Source organism: Myotis daubentonii, chromosome 16 (genome assembly GCF_963259705.1).
Source record: "Myotis daubentonii chromosome 16, mMyoDau2.1, whole genome shotgun sequence".
Taxonomy (NCBI): domain Eukaryota; kingdom Metazoa; phylum Chordata; class Mammalia; order Chiroptera; family Vespertilionidae; genus Myotis; species Myotis daubentonii.
The window spans coordinates 36,361,314-36,384,735 of NC_081855.1; the positions used below are offsets into that span (position 1 = coordinate 36,361,314).

The 23,422-nt window shown below is 35.3% G+C and overlaps 1 protein-coding gene across 1 annotated transcript in view; it reads right to left on the reverse strand.

The window, feature by feature from the left end:
• VMP1 (vacuole membrane protein 1) overlaps positions 1–23,422 on the reverse strand; it is a 102,005-nt gene that overhangs the window by 16,971 nt on the left and 61,612 nt on the right. Inside the window, exons 8-10 of the mRNA XM_059669817.1 lie at positions 12,562–12,642; positions 9,978–10,094; positions 4,286–4,347 (exon numbers count right to left, since the gene is read on the reverse strand). Coding sequence (XP_059525800.1) covers positions 4,286–4,347; positions 9,978–10,094; positions 12,562–12,642 — 260 coding nt within the window. The remainder of the gene's footprint in view (positions 1–4,285; positions 4,348–9,977; positions 10,095–12,561; positions 12,643–23,422) is intronic.

The following is a 23,422-nucleotide window of genomic DNA, read 5'->3' on the forward strand; positions in this document are numbered from 1 at the left end:
CCACACCACAGTTACCCTGAGACCAGGAGCCCTCGGGGAAGGAATTTTCCTTGAGTCATCAGTGTAGCATTCAAACCTGTATAAAATTCATCCTAAACCTCCTGCTACAGATGTAATTGGTCAACACTAACACTTTCCCTGCCACCCCGGGGGAGGTGAGCAGCCTTGGCCTGGCAGGCCACAGGCACACCAGTAGTGAGATTTTGCCCAAATTTGATCATAGACAAAACTAAGTTATCTTAACTTATAGAAACTCAGGGTTATCTTGCTTCTATGTCCAATCTCTCTTTGGCTTCCCTTATCCTTCTGTGTTTTCATCAGACCCTTAGGCTCCTTACCATGTGCTCACCTATCTTATGCTAAGAAGTGCTCATATTTGTTCAAAACAGAAAAAAACATGAAAACATATGAAGTATCTATCAAGGGAGAGTGGATGAATAATTACCCAATGGAACATATAACAGTCAAAATAAATAATTTTCAGCAACACACAATGATATTAGCAATATAATAAGTGAAAAGTTCCAAAAGATTACATATGGTATGAACCTCTTTTTATGAATTTAAAAAACACTAAAATAAAGAATTATATAAGTTAATTATTTTTAACCACTCAGAGCTCATTTCCTTAATAAAAGGGAGATAAATACGCATCATACATGGCTGTAATTAGAAGTAAACAACAGTAATAATAATAATGTATGTAGAATGCTCAAAGTATGTTAAAAAAATAGTACCTTCAAGAATTATTTATGTAATCTTTGATAAAAACTTTGTCCTGGTTAAAGGCAATTTATGAATCAGAGAAGAAAATAAATGGGTACTTTCTTTAAGGAGAAATAGGCTTTCCCTCAATCTTTCCTCAGAGCACACAAAATAGTCACTTAGTTGTCTACCTTTCCATCCAGTCAGTAGAAATTTTTGAAAATGACACTTTGAGAACACAGGTAACATAAAACTTAAGAGGAAAGGCATTTTATTTTATTTTAATTTTTATTATATATATTTTTTATTGATTTCAGAGAGGAAGGGAGAGGGGAGAGATAGATAGAAACATCAATGATGAGAGAGAATCATTGACTGGCTGCCTCCTGCACACCCCACACTGGGGATCGAGTCCACAACCTAGGCATGTGTTCTTGGCCGGAATCGAACCTGAGACCTTCAATTGCAGGCCAATGCTCTATCCACTAAGCCAAACTGGCTAGGGCAAGAGGGAAGGCATTTTAAAAATCCACATGCCCAACCAAAGAACTTATATGCATAACCCATGGACACAGACAATAGTGTGGTGAAGGCCTGGGAGGGGGTGGGGGGAGTGGGGGGACTGGGGAGGCAAGTACAAGGTGGAGGGGTTCAATGGAGAAAAAAGGGGGACATCTCTAATACTTTCAACAATAAAGATAAATTAAAAAATTAAACACATGGTTTGAAATACCAAATCACTGACATGAGTTTGTTTCAACTAAACTATGTAATATTTTGATATAGGACATTTCACATTTTGACTGGAAGTTGGAAAGGGTATCAGTAGCCTCCTAAACTGGAAAAAGAAATTCTACTCAAAACAATGCTACTCAACTCATGTTGTTTGAAAGAACAGTGGACACGGAATTAAATAACTGTGGCAGAGTTCACATTCAAATCTGGATTTATTTTGTCCAAAGCCCGTGTGTTCTTTTCATCTTCCACTCCATAGCTGTCCTTACTCTTGAGATTCATTTTTCATTCTTCCTTGCCTTAGTATCTCATAATTTTATTGTAAATTTGAACTGTTGCTGACTTTTTGTCTTTTGATTTTTTTCTTGACCACGGCAATTCATCACTTCCTTAAATTATGGGTACACAGTTTTAAGATATCCTTAAAAAGGCTGTATTCCAAACTTTCCTAGTTTAGTTTGATGATTTGTTATACCATTTAGAGTTTTAACAGTGTGAAGACGAATTACTAATAATCAAAGAAGAATGGTTCTACAGCAAGCTACAGGCAGTATTTTGAGTTCAACTCAACAATGGGTCTAGGGCAGCCGTGGGCAAACTACGGCCAGCGGGCCTGGATTCTGCCCGTTTGAAATGAATAAAACTAAAAAAAAAAAAAAAAAAAAAAAAGACCGTACCCTTTTATGTAATGATGTTTACTTTGAATTTATATTAGTTCACACAAACACTCCATCCATGCTTTTGTTCCGGCCCTCCGGTCCAGTTTAAGAACCCATTGTGGCCCTCGAGTCAAAAAGTTTGCTCACCCCTGGTCTAGGGAATCACTCTGACTGTCTTCCTTCCCTTTTCTGAAATAAACAATTAAGCTACTTATTTTTTTTAACCTCACCCAAGGATATGTTTTTTCATTGATTTTTAATTTTATTTTTTTCTGTTAATCCTCACTGGAGGGTACTTTTCCACTGGGGCAGTGATGGCAAATCTATGACATGCGAACTCATTTTTTTGGTTGATTTTTCTTTGTTAAATGGCATTTAAATATATAAAGTAAATATCAAAAATATAAGTCTTTGTTTTACTATGGTTGCAAATATCAAAAAAATTCTATATGTGACATGGCACCAGAGTTAAGTTAGGGTTTTTCAAAATGCTGACACGCCGAGCTCAAAAGGTTTGCCATCACTGCACTGGGGACTGAGCCCATAACCTGGGCATGTGCCCTGATTGGGAATTGAACTGTGACCTCCTGGTTCATAGGTGACGCTCAACCATTTAGCTACGAATGGCTGGGCAAGATTTTTTTTTAAAGTTACTAACTGCAGTATGATGATCAGATTAGAAGGGAATGAAACTGGATGTGGGTAGATGAGACAGGGAGCTAACTAATCTAATTCGTTAGAAACTCCAAAGGCTGGGGAAACAAAAGGTGGTAGTGGTGAGGATGTAAAAGTAGCCAAGAAACTTCCTTCTATACATGTTCAGCATGGGAAAAGGAGAAAGGAAGAATGGAGGGTGCTGTGAGCACAGTCACTCCTACAATGTGGGTTTATGTGGTAGTTAGCTAGGTATATGTCCTTCAGAATTTTCTCAAGGTGGAACACTATTCTCTATGAACAGAGGAAATGCCTTCATAGTATTTAAAACTAAGGAACAAGGGTATTCCAATTCTTTTTTAATGCAGCACTTTATTTTTAAGGATTCAAGCAACAAAAAACTGGAGTAATGAAATTTTAATGTACAAGCTACAATCCATATTTATAATCAGAACCAATGACTGGCTCCACTGAGTATATTCTCAAGAATATGTTTTTCCTCAATTTTATATTAAAAACTAAATAGAAAATATTAAAAATTATTTTGATAAAACAAACCATATAGAGAAAAGAGAAGATATAATATACCATGTATGGTTTAAAGAATAATAAATCTAACACTGATGAATTCACCTCAAAGTGGCCATTTTTTTAAATAGCAGAAATTTTCCTAAATGTTTTGTTTCATAAATGGCTTTTAAGATAAAATTTTATGCCAAAACTACATAAAGGACACTTCAAGGTAACACTTTCCCACTATGGGTCAGTAATGCTATTAAATGAAAAAAAACAAAAACAAAAACAAACCTCTCTCCCGTAAACACTGAATAAAAATTCACATATTTCAAAAGTTTCATTTAATATCTGACAGTACTCACATTCCAGTTGACAGCTAATTTGATTAACCAAACAAAATGAGTTTTTCTTTACTGTTTTATCAACGTGAACTACCCAAATTTGTAACACTACCATTTAAAGCATATGTTAAAACTAGTCTTTCTTCTATACACATGAAAATAAAAGCTTTGGATAGAAGCCTTTAAAAATGGCCCGATTTTTCTCTAGCAAAGTAACAGGTTCATAACTGACATATTTTGGTAATATTATGCCATCTTATCATGTCTTATACAACAAAAGATTAATATTTTATATAAGGTTTGTATTTAAATTAAATGCACCTGTGTATCTGGCTAAACGACATGGCATTGTATTAAAGCATTATTAAACTGTAACAAAACACATGTCTTTATGTAAAGAGAATTTCTTATTTTTCTGGACGGGCTACAGTCTCAAACTCCAAAACTTCTTTTAAATCAAGAAGCGCATGACTTACTATGTTCAGTTTAATCTGAGCCTCATCCTTCCCTGCTGCAGTTCAAGAAAGTCTTCTTCAATTTAACTAATAATAGGGCAAAAGATATTTTCTCAAAAAATGAAGAGCTATCACAACAATTCTATACCAATAAAGTCTTTTATACATTTCCTCTAATTCCAACAGTGATACTAATATTAGTCCTTAAAGAATTACTCACCCAATGAAAGCCACCATCTGTTCCACTATGTGTTTGCTGAACGTTATTATAACAAAGATTTTCTGTAAAGAAAACACCAGTTTTAATATTAAAATAGTTATTTACTATTAATAAAATATTAAATATTTCATCAAAAAACACCAATATAAATTCACAATTCTGATTAACAGTCTAAAAAGGTGAGGTGCTGCCCCTAAATGCAATTTTTAAAATTCTTTATAAAAAATATCATTTCCTACCTACTTTGTATTTTAAGGATGTTTTTTCCTAAACACAGTTCTAGTCTCATTAGGATACGTGACCATGTCTGAGGGAAAAATATGAGTCATGAAACCGAAGGCTGGGTAGACATTCCACATGTTTTATGTATCTTAGAATGGTGTATACAACTGAAGTCATGGGTTCCCATGTGGCCCCCACCACTGAAATGAAAGCTGACCAGCCTGATGACAGGGTTTTAGGCTAAATCTAATCCACAGCATCTGAATAGACTGTCCATCCTTCATGGAAAGTTTTGATCATGAAAGTTCCATTCTCAGATCCTGAAGGAGCTTGGCTGCTCAGGATTAGGGTACAAACAAAGGCATAAACAGATTAGTGAGGATCTGTACCAGACCTGGGTCATTTTCAATTTGGTGTTATTGAGGTAGTCTCCATTAATGAAAAATGTTGATACCTTACCTCACAAGTAAAGATGCCTTTAGGGCTAATGTGTAATAAATATTTTCAACTCAATAAATGTTACAAAATGTACTTACTATGGATAATATAAGGCATTGTTATTATTATTTTTAAAAATATTTTATTGCCGAAACCGGTTTGGCTCAGTGGATGGAGCGTCGGCTTGCGGACTGAAAGGTCCCAGGTTCAATTCCGGTCAAGGGCATGTACCTGGGTTGCGGGCATGTCCCCAGTGGGAGATGTGCAGGAGGCAGCTGATCGGTGTTTCTCTCTCATCGATGTTTCTAACTCTCTATCTCTCTCTCCCTTCCTCTCTGTAAAAAATCAATAAAATATATTTAAAAAAATATTTTATTGATTTTTTACAGAGAGGAAGGGAAAGGGGTAGAGAGTCAGAAACATCGATGAGAGAGAAACATCGATTAGCTGCCTCCCGCACACCCCCTACTGGGGATGCGCCCACAACCAAGGTACATGCCGCTGACTGGAATGGAACCCGGGACCCTTCAGTCCCCAGGCTGACGCTCTATCCACTGAGCCAAACTAATCAGGGCAATATAAGGCATTATTAAGAGATTTTAGGGAACAGAAAGACAAGAATACTTCAAGCCCTAAAGATACTTATAAATTTTTCTATACACAGTAGAAAGATGGTAAATCCTATGTCTATGTCTAAGTAAGTCTAAGTCTAAAAGTCTAAAAGTCAAGTCTAAAAGTCTAAAAGTCAAGTCTAGAAGTCGTCTCTAGAAGAAGTCTCTAGAAGATGTCTCTAGAAGATGTCTCTAGAAGAAGTCTAGAAGTCTAGAAGTCTAGAAGTCTAGAAGTCTATGTCTATGTCTATGTCTATGTCTATGTCTATGTCTATGTCTATGTCTATGTCTATCTAAAGATAAAACTATAAATGCCATTAGTGGTAAAAGCAATGTGATATCCAAGTTCAGAGAAAGGGCCTTTGCAGGTCTGGCTCAGTGGATAGAATGTCAGACTGTGGACCAAAGGGTCCCAGGTTAAATTCCGGTAAAGGGCATGTACCTTGGTTGCTGGCTCCTCTCTGTCCTGGGCCCTGGTGGGGTGTGTGCAGGAGGCAACCAATCAATGTGTTTCTCTCACATCGATATTTCTCTCTCCCTCTCTCTTCCACTCTCTAAAAATTAATGGAAAAAATATCCTCGGGTGAGGATTAAAAAAAAAAAAGTTCAGAGAAAGGAAAGGTTACATAAGTACAATTAACTAACTTCAAGAAGGTGATATTAAAGTTTAGCTTTAAAGTAGTGATAATTGATTAAATGTGAGTAATTCTAGATTCTCTCTACAAATTCCTGTTAAAAAAAAACTCTTTAGTGCTTTGTTGTTTTTTGTTAAATAATATAGCCTATGTAACCAAAAGGGAGAGAAGGCAAATAAAAACAATTAAAAAAAATCTAGCCCAGCCAGCGTGGCTCAGAGGTTGAGCATCAATCTGTGAACCAGGAGGACATAGTTCGATTCCTGGTCAGGGTACATGCCCAGGTTGCAGGCTCCATCCCTAGTGTGGGCCATGCAGGAGGCGGCCGATAAGTGATTCTCTCTCATCATTGATCTCACTTTCTCTCTCTCCCTCTCTGAAATAAAAATATGTTTTAAAAAATCTATTCATTATAAATCTCAGGAAAGTGCTTACTTTAGACGAAAGCTTATTATTTGAAACAATAAAGCAATGACATTTTAATTAACATCCTAGTATTAATAGACATTGGCAGCTGCAGTATAAGGATATTTGTAAGGAAATGAGAATAAAAAAAGTTCGTAGTCCTTTTTAGTGTTTGTTTATGCATCTGTTAACTGGAAAAAGATACCTATCTTATAGAAAAAGCAAGCACATACAAAGGTCAATCAGGTACAAGATGGATGATGATTGTATAAACAATGTTATACAAATGGCGTATGAAGATTACGAAACTAATAAGACTATGATAGATCATTTAGGAGAAAAGCCTGAATATATGGGGGGGTGCTTCTAGTATCCATACTAAAATCCAGTTACTTGGAACTATAAATTTTTTACTAAGAAACAGAGCTAATGGTCTTCTCTCTCAGTGATCTCACCAACATAATAAGCTTTCCCTACTATCATTTCCTAACATTCAGAATAAGCCAAATGCCCAGATAATTGCACAATTTAATTGCTTAAGAACAAATCATAACTTTAAAAAAATATGTAACAGCTTGAAAATCCACTGTTCTGGGCAAGAAATAAATGTGTCTGAGTGGGAGATTCTACCAAATAAATAAAAGGCACAGATCACTAACCAACCCTCTCGACCAAGTGCAAAGAAGAAACAAGGGAAAGGGGAGAGTAGGAAGAAAAAAAGATATGGGTATAGGGAACTACTGGTGTCAGAATGTACAAAAAAGAACCTATCTGTAAAAGAAACGTCCTTCAATGGTAAGAAGAATCATAGATTCATTTATTAAATATTTATTAAGTACCTACTACATGCCAGATGCTATTTAGGCAGAATGCCTCAGTGAGCCAAGACACAAAAATCTCTGCCTTCAAGGAGCCTATATTCCAGTATAAGTGTGTGCGGTGGTGGGTGGGAAGGTAGAGAGGGAATAAGCAATACACATGCTAAGTATATGCGAGCATGTTGACTTCTCAACTTCTTCATTATTTGTTTTTAAGGATCCTTCTACAGCCAGAGGACCTCAACTTGTCCAGTGGAAGGGGAAATCCTGATTTAACACTATTAGGTGGGCTGAATTGAAATTTTTAGGGGTGGTTTAACAGATGACAAAATATCAATAAAAATAACAATATTTATCAAGGAAAGTTGTCTAAGCTGAAAGAAGAGAACCAGAAGAGGAGATAGGTTTATTATTAGATTACAGAAAAATCTGTTTCAGAAATGGTTATAATGTTTATATTACTTGTTAGTATTCTTACCCAAGGAATGAGAAATGTCTGTTGCCCTGAGCTACATCTGGATGTACATTAAGTGACATGCCTTTAGAAAGTACATCTCTTTGATACAATGGAACATAGCAAACATACCGCATATTCTAGTTTAGTGAAGGAACTCCGATTCTTTCCTTTCAGAAACATGAAAGGATTTTAGCTTTCTTTTTTTCCTTCCACTCAGAAACAGTGAATGAGCTTTAACTTTATAGAATTTGGTTTGAATTCCTGGGCCTTAGGCAAGTATTTTATCTTCTCTAAAACCCAGTTCCCCCATCAATGAAATATGGATAATAACTACCTCATAGGATTGTTCTGAGATAATCAATGCCAACTGCCTGGTATAGGTCCCAATAAATTCCAGGCATCAAACAATTCAGTTTCCTTAATCACATAAATAATTTATAGTTAAGAAGACAATGCAAAGACTGGAAAAAAACACTGAACTTGAAGCCAAAAGACTAGGGTTCAAATTCCAGCTGTTACTTACTCTCTTAGGTACCTATTATTTACTAACCTCTGTAAGTTTGATAAGTGCTTTAAAGTGTGAAACACTACATAAAAAATAAGTATTATCATCACTTGAAAAAAACAACAAAAATGTTCTAAAAATATACTATTTTGGACTATTCTGATTAGTTCCATATCCTACCCACTATAGGGTACTGTTAGCATAATACGTTTTCCTATAATTTTTAGATTATTACATAAAGCAGGATGTGTAAGTTTATAGATCCCTAGAGGAACTGCTGTTATAAAGGGAATTAAATCTGTTGTTACTTTCAAAAGACTCCCTACAGCTAAATGCTAGCTTCTTTTCTCCCCCCAAAAGAACTGAAAAGATTACAAGACATTATCTTCACGTACACTGCAAAATCATGTTATTCACCATAATATTTTATTACTTGAAAAATCCTGTTGTGATATTTTAAATCTTTACTAAAGAAACTAGCATTCCAATATTACAGAACCCATATTCATTGAACAATATACTTAATATAAGTGGGGGAAAATATTCCTTGAAGGAGGAAAAACATATCCTTGAAATTCTGAGCAATTATCATGGCAGGACAAGCTCAAAAACTCATTCCAATGCCAAAATCTAATATCAGAGACTGGGCAGTAGAAGCAGCTGAAAATTTTCTGTTTCATTCTCTTCTTCTAAGAACTAGAGGTGGAGAGGTGTTAAGAAGAAACAGGGGGGATAGACGTGTTTTTAATTATTAAGGAATCATGCCAGGGCACAGACATTACTCACTGTTCTTGCCTTTCCTTTGGTGAATGACTCTTTGTTGCAAACCTCATTGATTAAGGAATTCTTTCCAGGTTAACTTTAGTTTATTCTGGTGAGATTTGCCCTTAGAAGGAAACAGTTCATATCACAGTCCTAGAAGCACATATGCAGTTCCTCTCATTTAAGTTTTTTAGTCTCTTTTCTCTCCTTTGTTCATATAGTATACACTAAACATTTTGTTAAAAGTGTCTTTGAAGGCTTGCTGATTTTCACTTCTCTCACCACAACCCCCATCTTTCTCCCTCTTCGGAGACCCCTTTCTTCCCCATTCTCCCCAATACTAACATCTGTCTGCTTTTCTGTAAAGAACACTGGTATCTTGAGAGGAAGTGTTACACAGTGTGTGAAAGAAAAGTAGAATTAGTGAAAGGCAATATTATCCCAGCTCATGGTCAGTAAAGATACATTTTTGGACTATGTATGTGAAAATGACATGCATTTTCCTATATGGGAACACTGTTTTTGTTTGGTAAAAGTCTTGCATAAATAGTTTCACAAGGCAAAAAGTGAGTAAACAAAGAGATGAAGGAACAAAGGTAGAAGGAAAGAAGGAAAAGAAACAAGGAGAAAGATAATAAAGGACACAACTTTCCTACAAGGACAGGGAAAACCTGCACAAAATTCACTAACCTCTAAATGACACGGCTGAGCAAGGAAGCAAGCGGTCAACCAAAAGAAACAGAACCAAAATCTTAACAATTCACCTTGGAATGAGCAAGAGAAACATGCCTTTTAATGGTCTCGTCATCATTAGGTAGGTGATGAGAAGATACAATTACCTGAATATGCATCTTAATTATTGCTTTTCCAATCAAGGTTGCACCAAAGAAAGTCCAAAAAGGTACAAGAAAGTGTCCGCATGTTATTCCAGCCAGATCAAACAGAGGATTTGGAATCTGTAAATAAATAAAGAAGTTAAAATGGAACTTCCAACATACAATCCAAAGAACAGTTTCATTTTACCACCTATGAGTAAATCTTACACTACAAAGAGAGGTATGTGCCTTGATCAGCACTAGACCGAGCAAGTATTCTAACGTGTCCATAAACTGGGTCTCACATTCATCTCAGGTTGTTGTTCAATCTGTTCAAAGCAAATCAGCCATCCTTTTGCTTGTATTGCTTATGGCCAATGTCTCAGTAATATACTTTTTTCTATCACATTAGAATTAGATAAATTCCCTAGGAATTTAACACCAGTCAGAAGATTGGTTGGCTATTTGGTAGCTGTTTTCTAAGGTGAGATATACACGAGAAAAAGCCTTAAGATTATTTTAGTAGTTGCTAGGTTTGAAAATCTTTAGCGTGAAATAAGAATATAATCTAGAAAGTGCTCACATATATATATACCAAACATTGTTGTAAATTCACAAATATATTTCTAGGTGGATGTGCTTTTATTTCTCAACATAAAACATCCATTATTTATATTTTATTTTAGGAAAGCCCAAGGCTATGGATTGTGTGATACATTTTAGAAAGAAAGTCAAGTGTGGAAATACAAGAGCACTGATTCAGATATTTTGAATACTCAGTCCCAGACAAAGAAGTGATTCACAACAAATACCTTTTCTAAACATTCCCACATTTCAAGAATGCTAAAAGACAATTTCACATAAAAATGCAAAGACACCACAAGCTATTTTGAGTGCTTCATGCATTTTTCTCCCATAGAAGTACTCTGTCCTTGTGGCTGTTGGCCAAACCATTTATAAATCAATTTATATCATTTCATTTTTGAACTTACAAAGAAAAGTCTAGTTATATAAAAGATACTTGTCACATCGGTCCTTTTAAAAACAGTGCCATGACTAAATTAGAATTCAAGTATTTTTTTGTTAGTAATACTTGGATTCAATGACTCAGTTTTGTTTTTAAATTCAAAGCCTTCATGCAATTTCATCTGACTTACAACCATGTAATAACAATATCACTTCACAGTCTCACATCAGTCATTTCTTAAAAATTTTCATGTGACCCTCAAAACTGTGAATTACAATGTTAATAGTTTTCCTTTTTTATCAGGCTCCACCTCACACACAAGCCTGAGGATCCACATATATAATCTTAAATCCTCACCTGAGCCTTTGCAATGAATGTTGTATTGCCCCATTTTGAAAATTAAAACCTAGGGTTCAAAGGGAGTAACTTGATTGAGGTTACCTAGCTAGTAAAAAGTCTAAACTGGTTTAGGAACCCAAGTAAGCCTGACTCTAAAGCCAATTCTTTCCACTATATCAAACTACAACATACCTATAAACTGCTCAAATAGTTAAGGTCAATATTGTGATAAAGAGCTTCTATGTTAAAAAGAAAAAAGTTCGATTATAAAAATTTCTAGTATTGCCAAGGTCAAAAGATAGTAATTCAGGCACAGATATGCTTTGGAATAGCTCTAGAATGTTGATATCAGATTAAAAATTTTGGCACCCAATGATCTCCTTTTTGTCCATTTGCTTTGCTAAGGCTGGAAAGGGGGTTCTCAAAGATGTATTATTGTTCTAGTACATAATGGATAAAGTAGCTGGTATCAACAGAAAATAATTTTATGAATTTTACTTATAATGGCAGCTTTTATCAGTATCAACCAGGTGCACCTAGTTATTCTGGTCAAATCCACCAGTGAACTACCAACAGCTGTGTACAGGCGACCAAAGAAAACTTGGATCAAAATGCTCCATTTCAAATGTAGTTAGTTCTATTATATAGAAAAGGACCAGGATAAAACACCCATCAAAGAACGTTAGTTTCACAAACCTGTAATTTGAGACATTAATTAAGTAAAACCAAATTTTTTAAATTTACAATCAATATTATTTTGCATTAATCAGGTACAGCATAGCAGAGACATAAAATGTTTGACATAAAGAGCATCTTAGTTCACTGTAGCCAAAGATGCCCTTAACTTTGCCACAGACATTCCAATTATCTCACTAGGTGTTAGCGTCACTTAAGGCAGGTTTTATACACATTTTCTTTACAGTTAATGCTTGAAACTTCGGGAAAAGATGACTTATCTATATCTCTGGAAAGAATGAAGGCATTGTTATTTGGTTAAATGCACTTCATTATAAATTCTCCACGGGAAGGATGGATTTTTGTCTCTTTTGTTCTTACTGAATCAAGCCATTTAGGTCTGAAGTCATCATGGCATGATGAAATGCTTAAAAGTCAATAAACAAAATATGAACATATTCATCAGAAAACAGCTCATTTGATGAGTAAGATGAATGATTAATAAAATTACATACCCGTTAAAAGTGATAGCATTATTGTTCAAGCATGTATCTTTAAAAACAAATTGGATCAAAATATAAATCTAGCATTTATTGGAATTTCTCACTTTTAATACAATTTACTTACTGAAGCACAGGCCAATATTCCAAAAAATCCAACCTTCTGTACTAGGTTTTGTACTGCCAGCTTAGCCCGGGAGGCAAAGTCCTATATAAAAGAAGGATATCAAAACATTAATGAAAAGTACAAGGAAGGAGGAAAAATAACTGTTTATAAAGTTTATAATATTAAATGCCTCATGATCTGAAAGCATTGATTCATTTAATGAGATGAATTCTTTTTAAAAATTACAGGTTGCACTGGAAAACATGCAAATAGAATCTTGATAGAACATTAATTACATCCTTAATGATAAACTTGTACCAGATTTCAAGACTAAGCTAAAACATTGTGACTTTAGTTTTTACATCCCCTCTGGATTATCTAGGGTTGAACAAAATGCTATAAACTAACCATGAACAAACTCTTTTTTTTTTTTTTTTTGAAATACTGGCCTACCACATCTGTCTATTTCTCTTTCCTTCTACAACTCACCAGACTTACTCCCGGATTAATACCAAGGTAAGAAATCATAAGATCTTTCAAGATAGCCAGTGAAGACACCTGGGCTGATCACTAGCCAGAAGATGGAAAACCAGTTATGTGGCAATAACTAAGCATTCATTACACCCAAAAGCAAAGTAACATCCTACATCTGCACAGCCTGTGCTAGTTTGTATAAAATGTTTTCACAAACATTTTACTTGAGCCTTTCAATAATCCCGGGGTATAAACAGGGCAGATTCTTCAGACTCTGAAATCAGAGGGTTCCCCCCACCCCCCCTATTGCCATTTCTGATGCTGAAACATACATTTGGCTGGCCAATTTATTTTCACAATTTTCTTCTTCCAGCATATTTATGCTACAATTATATGTATGTACTAGAGGCCCACTGAACGGGATTCATGCACTGGTAGGGTCCCTAGCAGCTGCGGGCTGCTGGCTGGGTACTCCCTCCCTTCCCCTGGCCACCTGCCACCACCACTGCCGGCTGGGGCCTCCCTCCCTTCCCCCGGCTGGCCCTGCCCCCTGGTAGAATTCCCGGACAACTCCCAGTTGAGGGGGCAATTTCCATATGCTTTTATTATATAGGATATGTTTTTCTTAAAAATACCATTCTGATATTTGATTATAATTATTTTCTGATTTTAAAATGGCATATATTCCAATCAAATTTTCAATGGAAATAAATGATACGATAAAAAATATTAGTTAATATATAAATGTCTTTTTAAACAGTGTGCACATCATAGAATATCTTCCTCTCCCTTTGGTTCAATGCTCTAATAGGCAACAATCTTATAGAAAGGTCAGAATATAAAAAATAGAAGGTTCCTTCATAGAACAGAAACAGGATTTAAAGCACTTCTCTAATCCACAACGTAAGTTGTATATTTCTACTTAAAAAACCACACACACACACAAAAAAACCTTTAACAAATATGCAGAATAACCCTAGCAAATTACAATATTAAATATTAAAAATTTAAAAATGATAATACCTTCCTCCTACTTACTTGAGGATGGTGAGAAAGTCAAAGGAATTAAATCAATAATGTATATGTATTTTAAAAGGTCCTATATAATAAGAGGGTAATATGCAAATGGACCAAATAGCAGAATGTCTGGTCACTATGACACACATTGACCACCAAGTGGCAGACACTCAACGCAGGAGCTGCCCCCAGCCAATTGGGGCCTGCTGGCCAACCTCTTGGTTCTTTCTCCCCAGCCAGAAGGCTCCAACTGCCTGATGGTGAATGAGGAACCGGGGGTGGGGGGGCGGGCCGGCTGCCGGTAGCCAGGGAAGATGGCCCTGATCTCAGGCCAGGCCTAGGGACCATACCCATGTACGAATTTCATGCACCAGGCCTCTAGTCAACACTAATAAAAGAGAAAAATGGTAATTGGCGTACGAGCTACCCTTTTCATTGGCTAATCAGGGCTATATGCAAATTAACTGCCAACTAAGATTGGCAGTTAACTGCCAACAAGATGGCGGTTAATTTGCATATGTAGGCACAATGCAGGGAGGCGAAAGGGAAAGCAGGAAGAAGCCCCCTGCCACTGACAGTGATCGGAAACCCAGGGGGGGGGGGGGAGCTAAGAGCTGGGGGGCAGGGCAAAGGCGGCCCTGGGGCCGCCTTTGCCCTGCCCCCCAGCCATGATCGGAGAATCAGGTGCCTTTTCCACCCTGGCCAGTGATAGCAGGAAGTAGGGGTGGAACCAGCGATGGGAGCTGGGCATGGTCGAAGCTGGCAGTCCCAGGAGCTAGGGGTCCCTTGCCTGGGCCCAAAGCGAAGCCCACGATCATGGGGCCACTGCAGCTGCGGGTCCCCGCTGCCCGGGCCGGACGCCTCAGCCAGAGGCGTCAGGCCTGGGCAAGGGGCTGATCCTGCAATTGGAGGGTGATGGGGGTCAACGCCTGAGGGCTCCCAGTATGTGAGAGGGGGCAGGCTGGGCTGAGGGACACTCCCCCCCACACACACCCAGTGCACGAATTTCGTGCACCGGGCCTCTAGTATTAATATAACCACTTTCAAGTATATAGGCTCTCAAAGTTAATCACTAACTAAATTCTACAATGTAACTTTTATAATTTTACAATTTATTTCCAAAGAGATAATTTTTCTTTTGGGAATTAGCCTTATTTTTTCAGTAAGTCATTATGTCAGATTTAATATTTTTAAACAACTGAATGACTATAGTAAAGGGCACTTTACATTTTCATTCAGATTTCTAACTGAAGATTTATTGTTTCCCCTAAAGTGAACAACTATTGCATTAAGAGTGAAATATTGTTTTAAAAACTGTTAAAAATATAATAAAATCAGCTTTCCAAAATAACATATTTTAAAACAAATTGCACTTCATTTTCTTTTGAATAATTTGTACAATTCAAATTACTAAATTTGTCATTTATAAGAAGTAGTAAATAAAAACTAGTAAGGCATAATGAAAAGAAATGTTTTGAGTTTTTAAAATATCAAACAATCCTATTAGATTACGAATGAGTTATAAAAATTTCATTAATATAGCCTAAAGTTAAAATATAAATTCAGAAAAATGCCTTCTTTTATAGCCCTTAATATCTTCACAACAAATCCACTCTAATAAGAGTCAAGATGGTACTCAATTGTTAAGAAAAATAAAAAAATAAAAAAATATATATACAAATTTTATTTTAAGGATAACATATTTATTAATATATTTTCCAAGTCAGACATATGTGGGAACATTTTTCTATCACAGAATTTATATACCCTTCAATATGTAAAATCATAGAAAATTAGATTTTTGCATAAAATGGCATAAATATGGTCAACTGTATTTAGAAGGTTTGGCGTCCTGTTTCCTTTAAAAAAGTTTTTTATTTTCAATTACAGTTGACATACAATATTATTAGTGTCTCTTTTCTTTTTATCTTAATTTCAAGGCTTTAGAATCTTATTATTTATTTAAACCAGGTGACTATGGTGTGCGGTCCTGTTAAACTGATGGCATTTTTCTATTAGAGACACACACACTTATAAATATATTTAAATTTAAAAATAGTATAATTAAACCAAACATTATGCAGATCACTTAATATACAAAATAATAAAAATATTTAAGCCTACAGAAGTTCAAGGAATCATGTTTTTAAAAATATCCTGAAAGTAAGGAGACATTTTATCCCTTGAGGCAGAATCTCTGTACTCAACAGAAATCAGACAAGAACAAAGGAAAATAGACTCCTTGTTCTTTCAGATGCCTGGGTGCCCATCATCAATTATTCTTAACAGTGTTTCAAGAATTTTTGTTTCAGGGAAGTTACTCTATCCAAATAAATGAAGTAGAAACCTCCCTTAACCATTTTCTTTTTCAAAATTAATTTTTAGCTGGCCTATCTTACAAGGAAAACAAATTAAGTGACTTTTAAATGGGGAGTTTTTACTTTTTAAAAAGTCTGAAAGTCATGTACTGAAAATGGATTTCATAAATCTCATTCTGTGCTTAACACACGCACACAGTGACCATGCTACTTTCAGTTCCTATAATTTATTTTCCAGGTCTTTCACAATATTCTCAGAATTAAAATTACATTACACTTTCAACCACCCATACACATTTATTTAATGTTTTTCCTTGCCTGTGTAATTCAAGCAAACTCAGGGGATCATTGTATTAGTATTCACAACAAATCTAAAATATTTTACAATAGTAAAAGTACTCATGTTTAGATTTCATAGACACAACCATATTTTGTTTTTATTTTAAACATTTTACTTTAAAGCCATATATTCAAAAGTTTGATATGGCTCTAGAGTAGTGGTTCTCAACCTTCCTAATGCTGCGACCCTTCAATACAGTTCCTCATGTTGTGGTGACCCCCAACCATAAAATTACTTTGTTGCTACTTCATAACTGTAATTTTGCTACTATTATGAATCGTAATGTAAATATCTGATATGCAGGATTTATTTTCATTGTTCGTGACCCACAGGTTGAGAACCGCTGCTCTAGAGGCTTATTAATATATTTTTATTGAAAATATCATTCTTTTACTGTCTAAAATATTCTACATGTAGTTGTACTTTCCTGTTTGTTGCACTGTAGTTTAAAAACTTCTTTATTTTTTAAAAAATAATTTAGTATTTTTTCATTATTTGCATAATTTGACAGCTCCTTCTTAACAGGTTGATTTTAAAGTAACATTGTCTAGGCATTAAAATATTTATATTTCTCCCTGCTTTAAAAGAGAAAGAACTGTACTGTGGGTATATTATTTGACAGTAAACCCAAATAAACACACACACACATCACAAACCAGCAAAAAAATTCCTCTTTTACTAAAGTTTAAAAGAACCATTTAAAACAAAATTTGCTATTCTTTTTAGGCCATCAAATAAGATAAATAAGGCAAGGGAAAGTATGCACCAATAACAAACAACAATATCTTAAATAAAAAGTTTAACAAATTAGTGTGTTAGGTATTCAATATTCAAATAAAATATAAAAGGAAATTAGTATTTCATTTTAATGGTTTTAGAGTATTTATGGGAACAATGTAGTAAGTTTAATTTGATTACTTCCTCAATTGTTATTCTTCATTTTTAAAAAATCTGTACAACTAAAACCAAATTCCTTTAAATAGTTTCATTTCTCTGGATTCACATTTCACAATGTTTACCTATTTCACAATTTAAGTGCCTGAGAGGAACGTTTCATTCTCTCGCTCTACCTAAATAAATAGCATGCATTTACAATTAGTTATCACATATCACTTTCCACTTTTTAAAAATAAACAAAATACAAATAAATAAAATTATCTTCCCTACTCCCACTGATATTCATGCTTCTGAAAGGAAGAATGAGAGACACTAGGAATATTTCCCATTGACTATAAGAAGACAGAAGAAGAAAAGTTAAATCCTTATCACTGAGATTTAAAGGATTAATAATAATATTAATAATAAACCACACAAAGCCTTCAAGTATAAATAATCTGCACTACTTTTGCTTCACATTTCTTTTCCCTAAAAAAATACATTTATGATTAAGGGAGAAGAGAAACTGTATTGCTAAGCATAATTAGCTTATAAAATATTAGTCTTTGAATCTACAGATGTCAGATTAGAGCTAAACATATGAAATAACATTTACCTTCAAATGGCAACAGTCATCTATTTCATTTTCATAAGTGGTCACATGAAATTTCAAGATCTCTTTAAAAAGTGACAGTAAATTCCTATATGTGTTAAATGACTGCAATATTATCATAGATAAATATGTATTTGGTTAAGAGTTGATGTTAGAGTTGACCTGTTACCATTAAAGTAATGGTAAATTTTATGAATTATCTGTCTTCTTAACCCATGATTTTTAAAACTGCTGAAATGCTCTTCTCGGAGTTGGTATTAAAAGTGGTTCCACAGCCACTATTAAAAACCACAGAGCAAATGTTGCAATAATAATTCCTTGTGTAAAAGGGAAATTTATATTAAAATTTATTGTATTTGTGAAGTTCTTTTGCCATCTAAAACATGTTAGTATGTCCTAGTCAATTGTGTTGTGGCAAGCAAGTTAAACTCTATTAACCAGAAATGGGGCTAACCTAGTAATAATGACAATGTTGTAAGCTGTTTCAGCATTGTTGACACTCTCTCTGAAATATTAACTTGTTATTAAGATCCCAATAACCATGTAATTATTTTCTACAATGTTATCATATTCCACATAGTAAATACAATGAAAGGGTACAATAATTCTCATCTTCATGGAAAGTACAATGAATCATAATTCATAATCTTTAAATCTTTCTCCTCTTAAAAACAGACTAAAATGTGTCTTAATTGCAATTTTCTACCCATTATTGGAGCTCTTTATAAGTTATTTTCATATAAAAATGTAGAGCATTAATTCACTCAACTGTTCACTCAACTCCGTGAACAAAATACTTTTGAAGTATATTTTCTTTTTTTTAATTTTTTAAAAAATATATTTGATTTTTTAAAAATAGATTTTATTGATTTTTACAGAGAGGAAGGGAGAGGGATAGAGAGCTAGAAACATCGATGAGAGAGAAACATCGATCAGCTGCCTCCTGCACACCTCCCACCGGGGATGTGCCCCGCAACCAAGGCACACGCCCTTGACCGGAATCGAACCTGGGACCTTTCAGTCCACAGGCCGACGCTCTATCCACTGAGCCAAACTGGTTAGGGCTTTGATTGATTTTTTATAGAGAGGAAGGGAGAGAGAGATATAGAGTGAGAGACATCGATGAAAGAGAAACATCGATTAGCCGCCTCCTGCACACCTCCCACTGGGGATGTGCCCGTAACCAAGGTACATGCCCTTGACCGGAATCGAATCCGGGACCCTTCAGTCCACAGGCCAACGCTCTATCCATTGAGCCAAACTGGTCAGGGCTGAAGTATGTTTTCAAATGAGCTACACACCATCCATTCTGTTCTTTGAATTATAATGGACTCAAACACACTCATGAAATGGAGGAAATAAACTCTAGGATAACAAGAAAAAATAGGGATATTAACTTGATAAGATAAATTATTATGACAGTAGGAAGTAGTTAATAAATTTAAGATGCTGGATTACAAAATGCACACACATTTACCAGAAAAGAGAATCAGGACAGTGTTGTGCAACTTTTTCTGAAAATGAAATGTATTGATGTCCAATTTATGGCATTTACATAATTAAATCAGAGATGATCACTGGAGTTTAAATAAAGTAAAAATTAGGGCAAAATTCTAAAATAGTATAAATAGAATACATCACATAAACACATTTCCATAAAGCAAAGCAAAGAAATTTTATTTTGAAACTACCTTAGAGATTTAGAAATTTTAAGAAGAGATTCTAGAGTTCTGAATCAAGATGGTGATGTAGGAGGATTATGAACTCACTTCCTCCCACAAACAAACTGAATATACAGCTGCAACCTCTGCAAGAAATCCAGAAACTAGCTGAGTGATTTCTAGTCTGATTCCCTGGCTTTTCGTGGCTGCCCCTGAGGACATATCTCTGGTAGCCAGTGGGGCTTGTGTTCATAGTTTCAAGGGATGGTAGCAAACACAGAAACAATTCTTAGCTAGCTATTCCTACAGGGTTCAGTGCAGAGAGAGCAAACAGAAATGCCCATATTCCAATCTCTCCCTCACAGGAGTATATTTGCATACTTTAAAATTTGCTGCCTGAAGACTGTATCTAGATGCTTAGTAAGCTACTCCCCTTTGGGACACTGACAGGTCTCAGCACACCCTCAACTATTGGGAGACACTAAAAAAAAAGACAAAAGACAATGGCAAAGGACTGAGAGACAACCAAAGAGCTAGGGCAGAGTTGAAGGATAAGGCTCATCTCCTACAGGAGGCCACTCCTTAAGAATGGGAGAGGTGGCTGTTTTATCTAACGCATAGAAACCAACACAGAGAGTGAGTCACAGAAAATGGAAAATGAAGAAACAAAGGAATAAGTTCCAAAGGAAAAACAAGATCGAGCCACAGATAAAGACCTTAATGAAATGAAGATAAGTGATTTATCATAGAGTTCAAAATAATGCTCACAAACATGCTCACTGAGGTCAGGAGAACAAAGATAAACAGAGTGAGAATTTCAATAAAGATAGAAAATATAAGAAAGTCCCATACAGAAGTCACTGAGGTGAAGACTACAATAACTGAACTAGAAAACTCAAAAGAGGGGTTCAACAATAGACTAGCTAAGGCAGAAGAAAGAATCAGCACACATGAAGACAGGGCAGTATAAATCCTCCCACCAGAGGAGCAAAAACAAAAAAGAATGAAAATGAGTGAAGATATTAAGAGACTTATGGGACATCAAAGGAATATATATTTACATTATAGGAATCCCAGAAAAAAAGAGGAAGTATGGGGAATAAATATTTGAAGAAATAATGGCTTAAAAACTCCTGTATTCTGATGAAGAAAATAGACATCCAGATTAGGGAAACTCGAAATTCCAAGAAAGTTGAATCTAAAGAGACCCACAGCAAGATACATTATTAATTAAATTGCAAAAGTTAAAGACAAAGAGAGAATCTCAAAGGCAGCAAGAAAAATAGCATGTTACGATGCTACATACAAGAGAACCCCATAAGACATAAGTACATTTTTCAACAGAAATTTTGAAAGCCAGGAAGGAGTGGCACAAATATATTCAAAGTACTGACAGAAAATAACTTCCAACCAAAAATACTCTATACAGCAAAGTTGTCTTTCAAAATCAAAGGAGAAATAGTTTTCCAAATAAGCAAAATCTGAAGGAGTTTAGTACCACTAGATCAGCCTTACAAGAAATGTTAAAGCTGAAACAAAAGGGCACTAATTAGTAATATAAAAACATATTAAAGTATAAACCTTACTGGTAAAGGTAAATATATAGTTAAATTCAGGACAATCTAATGTTGTGAAGGTGGTGAGTTAATCACTTATAAAGCTAGTATGAAGTGTAAAAGACAAAAGAAGTAAAAATAATTATAACTACAATAATTTATTGAGTACACAAGATAAAAAGATGTAAATTGTGACACAAAACATAAAAATGTAGAGATTAAAAAAGAAAAGAAAAAGAAAATGTAGATATTTATGTTTGGCCAGTATGGTTCAGTGGTTGAGCGTCAACCTATGAACCAGGAGGTCACGGTTCAATACCCAGTCAGGGCACATGCCCTGGTTGCAGGCTTGATCCCCAGAATCCCCAGTGTGAGGCGTGCAGGAGGCAGCTGATCAATGATTCTCTCTCATCATTGATAAATTTCTCTCTCTCTCCCTCTCCTTTCCTCTCTAAAAATCAATAAAAAATATATATTTAAAATGCAGATATTTATAATGCATTTGGCCTTGGCTGGTTGGCTTAGTTGGTTAGAGCATCATCCTCTTATGTCAAGGTTCTATCGTTGGTCAGGGCACATACAAGACTTTGGGTTGTGGGCACACAGTGCAATATATGGTTCTTGTAACATAGAAATCCGTACCTGAATCCTATCTGACCCTATTAACCAATGTCACCCCAGTAAATATAATTTCTTAAAAATGGGCAGAGGATCTGAGTAGGTATTTTTGCAAAGAAGAGACATACATATGGCCAACAGGTACACAAAAAGTGCTCACCATCACTAATCAACAGGGAAACTATAATGAGAGATCACCTCACAATTGTTAGAATGGCTATCATTAAAAAGACAACAGATAATAAGTGTTGGTGAGTATGTGAAGAAAGGAAAACCTCTGTGCACTGTTGGCAAAAATATGAAATATAACCACCGTATGACCCAGCCATTGCATTTCTGGGTATTGATCCAAAGGAAACAAAATAATCTAAAAAAAAATAAATATCCATGTCCCAAGTTTATTGCAGCATTATTTACAATAGCCAAGAAATAGAAACAACCTAAGTGTCCCTCGATGGAAAAATGTATAAAGAAAATGTGGAGCCGAAACCGGTTTGGCTCAGTGGATAGAGCGTCGGCCTACAGACTCAAGGGTCCCAGGTTCGATTCCGATCAAGGGCATGTACCTGGGTTGCGGGCACATCCCCAATAGGAGATGTGCAGGAGGCAGCTGATCGATGTTTCTCTCTCATCGATGTTTCTAACTCTCTATCTCTCTCCCTTCCTCTCTGTAAAAAATCAATAAAATATATTAAAAAAAATAAAGAAAATGTGGAATACATTGATAACACACACACACACACACACACACACGCACAGTAATATTATTCAGCTATAAAAAAAGAGAATCCTGACATTTGCAATAACATGGATGAACCTTGAGGGTATTATGATAAGTGAAATAAGCCAGAGAGAGAAAGACAAATACATGATCTCATCTACATATGGAATCTTAAAAAACCCCAAACCCAATGTAACAGACACAGAGAACAGATTGTTGGTTGCCAGTGGCAGGGGGTGGGGGATGGGCAAAACAGGCAAAGTTGATAAAAATGTACACACTTCCAGTTATAAGAAAAATAAGTTTTGGGGATGTAATGTATAATATGTTGACTACAGTTAACAATACTGTATTGTATATTTGAAAGTTGCTGAGTGTAGATCTTAAAAGTTCTCATCACAAGAAAAAATTATAACTGTGTGGTTATGGACTTTAACAAAACTTATGGTAATTATTTTGCAATACATATGTATGTCAAATCATTGTTGCACATCTAAAACTGATACAATGTTCTATGTCAGTTATGTCTCAATTTTTAAAATTTAGCCGTTAAAAAAACACAAAGGAACTAATGGTACAACTGGTTCACAGATGTGGCAAAAATCAAATATGAGAAATCTGTGTGCTCCAATGTATAATAAGCAAAAGTTGATCTGTCTTTTTCAGACTCCAGCCAGTACACTAACTT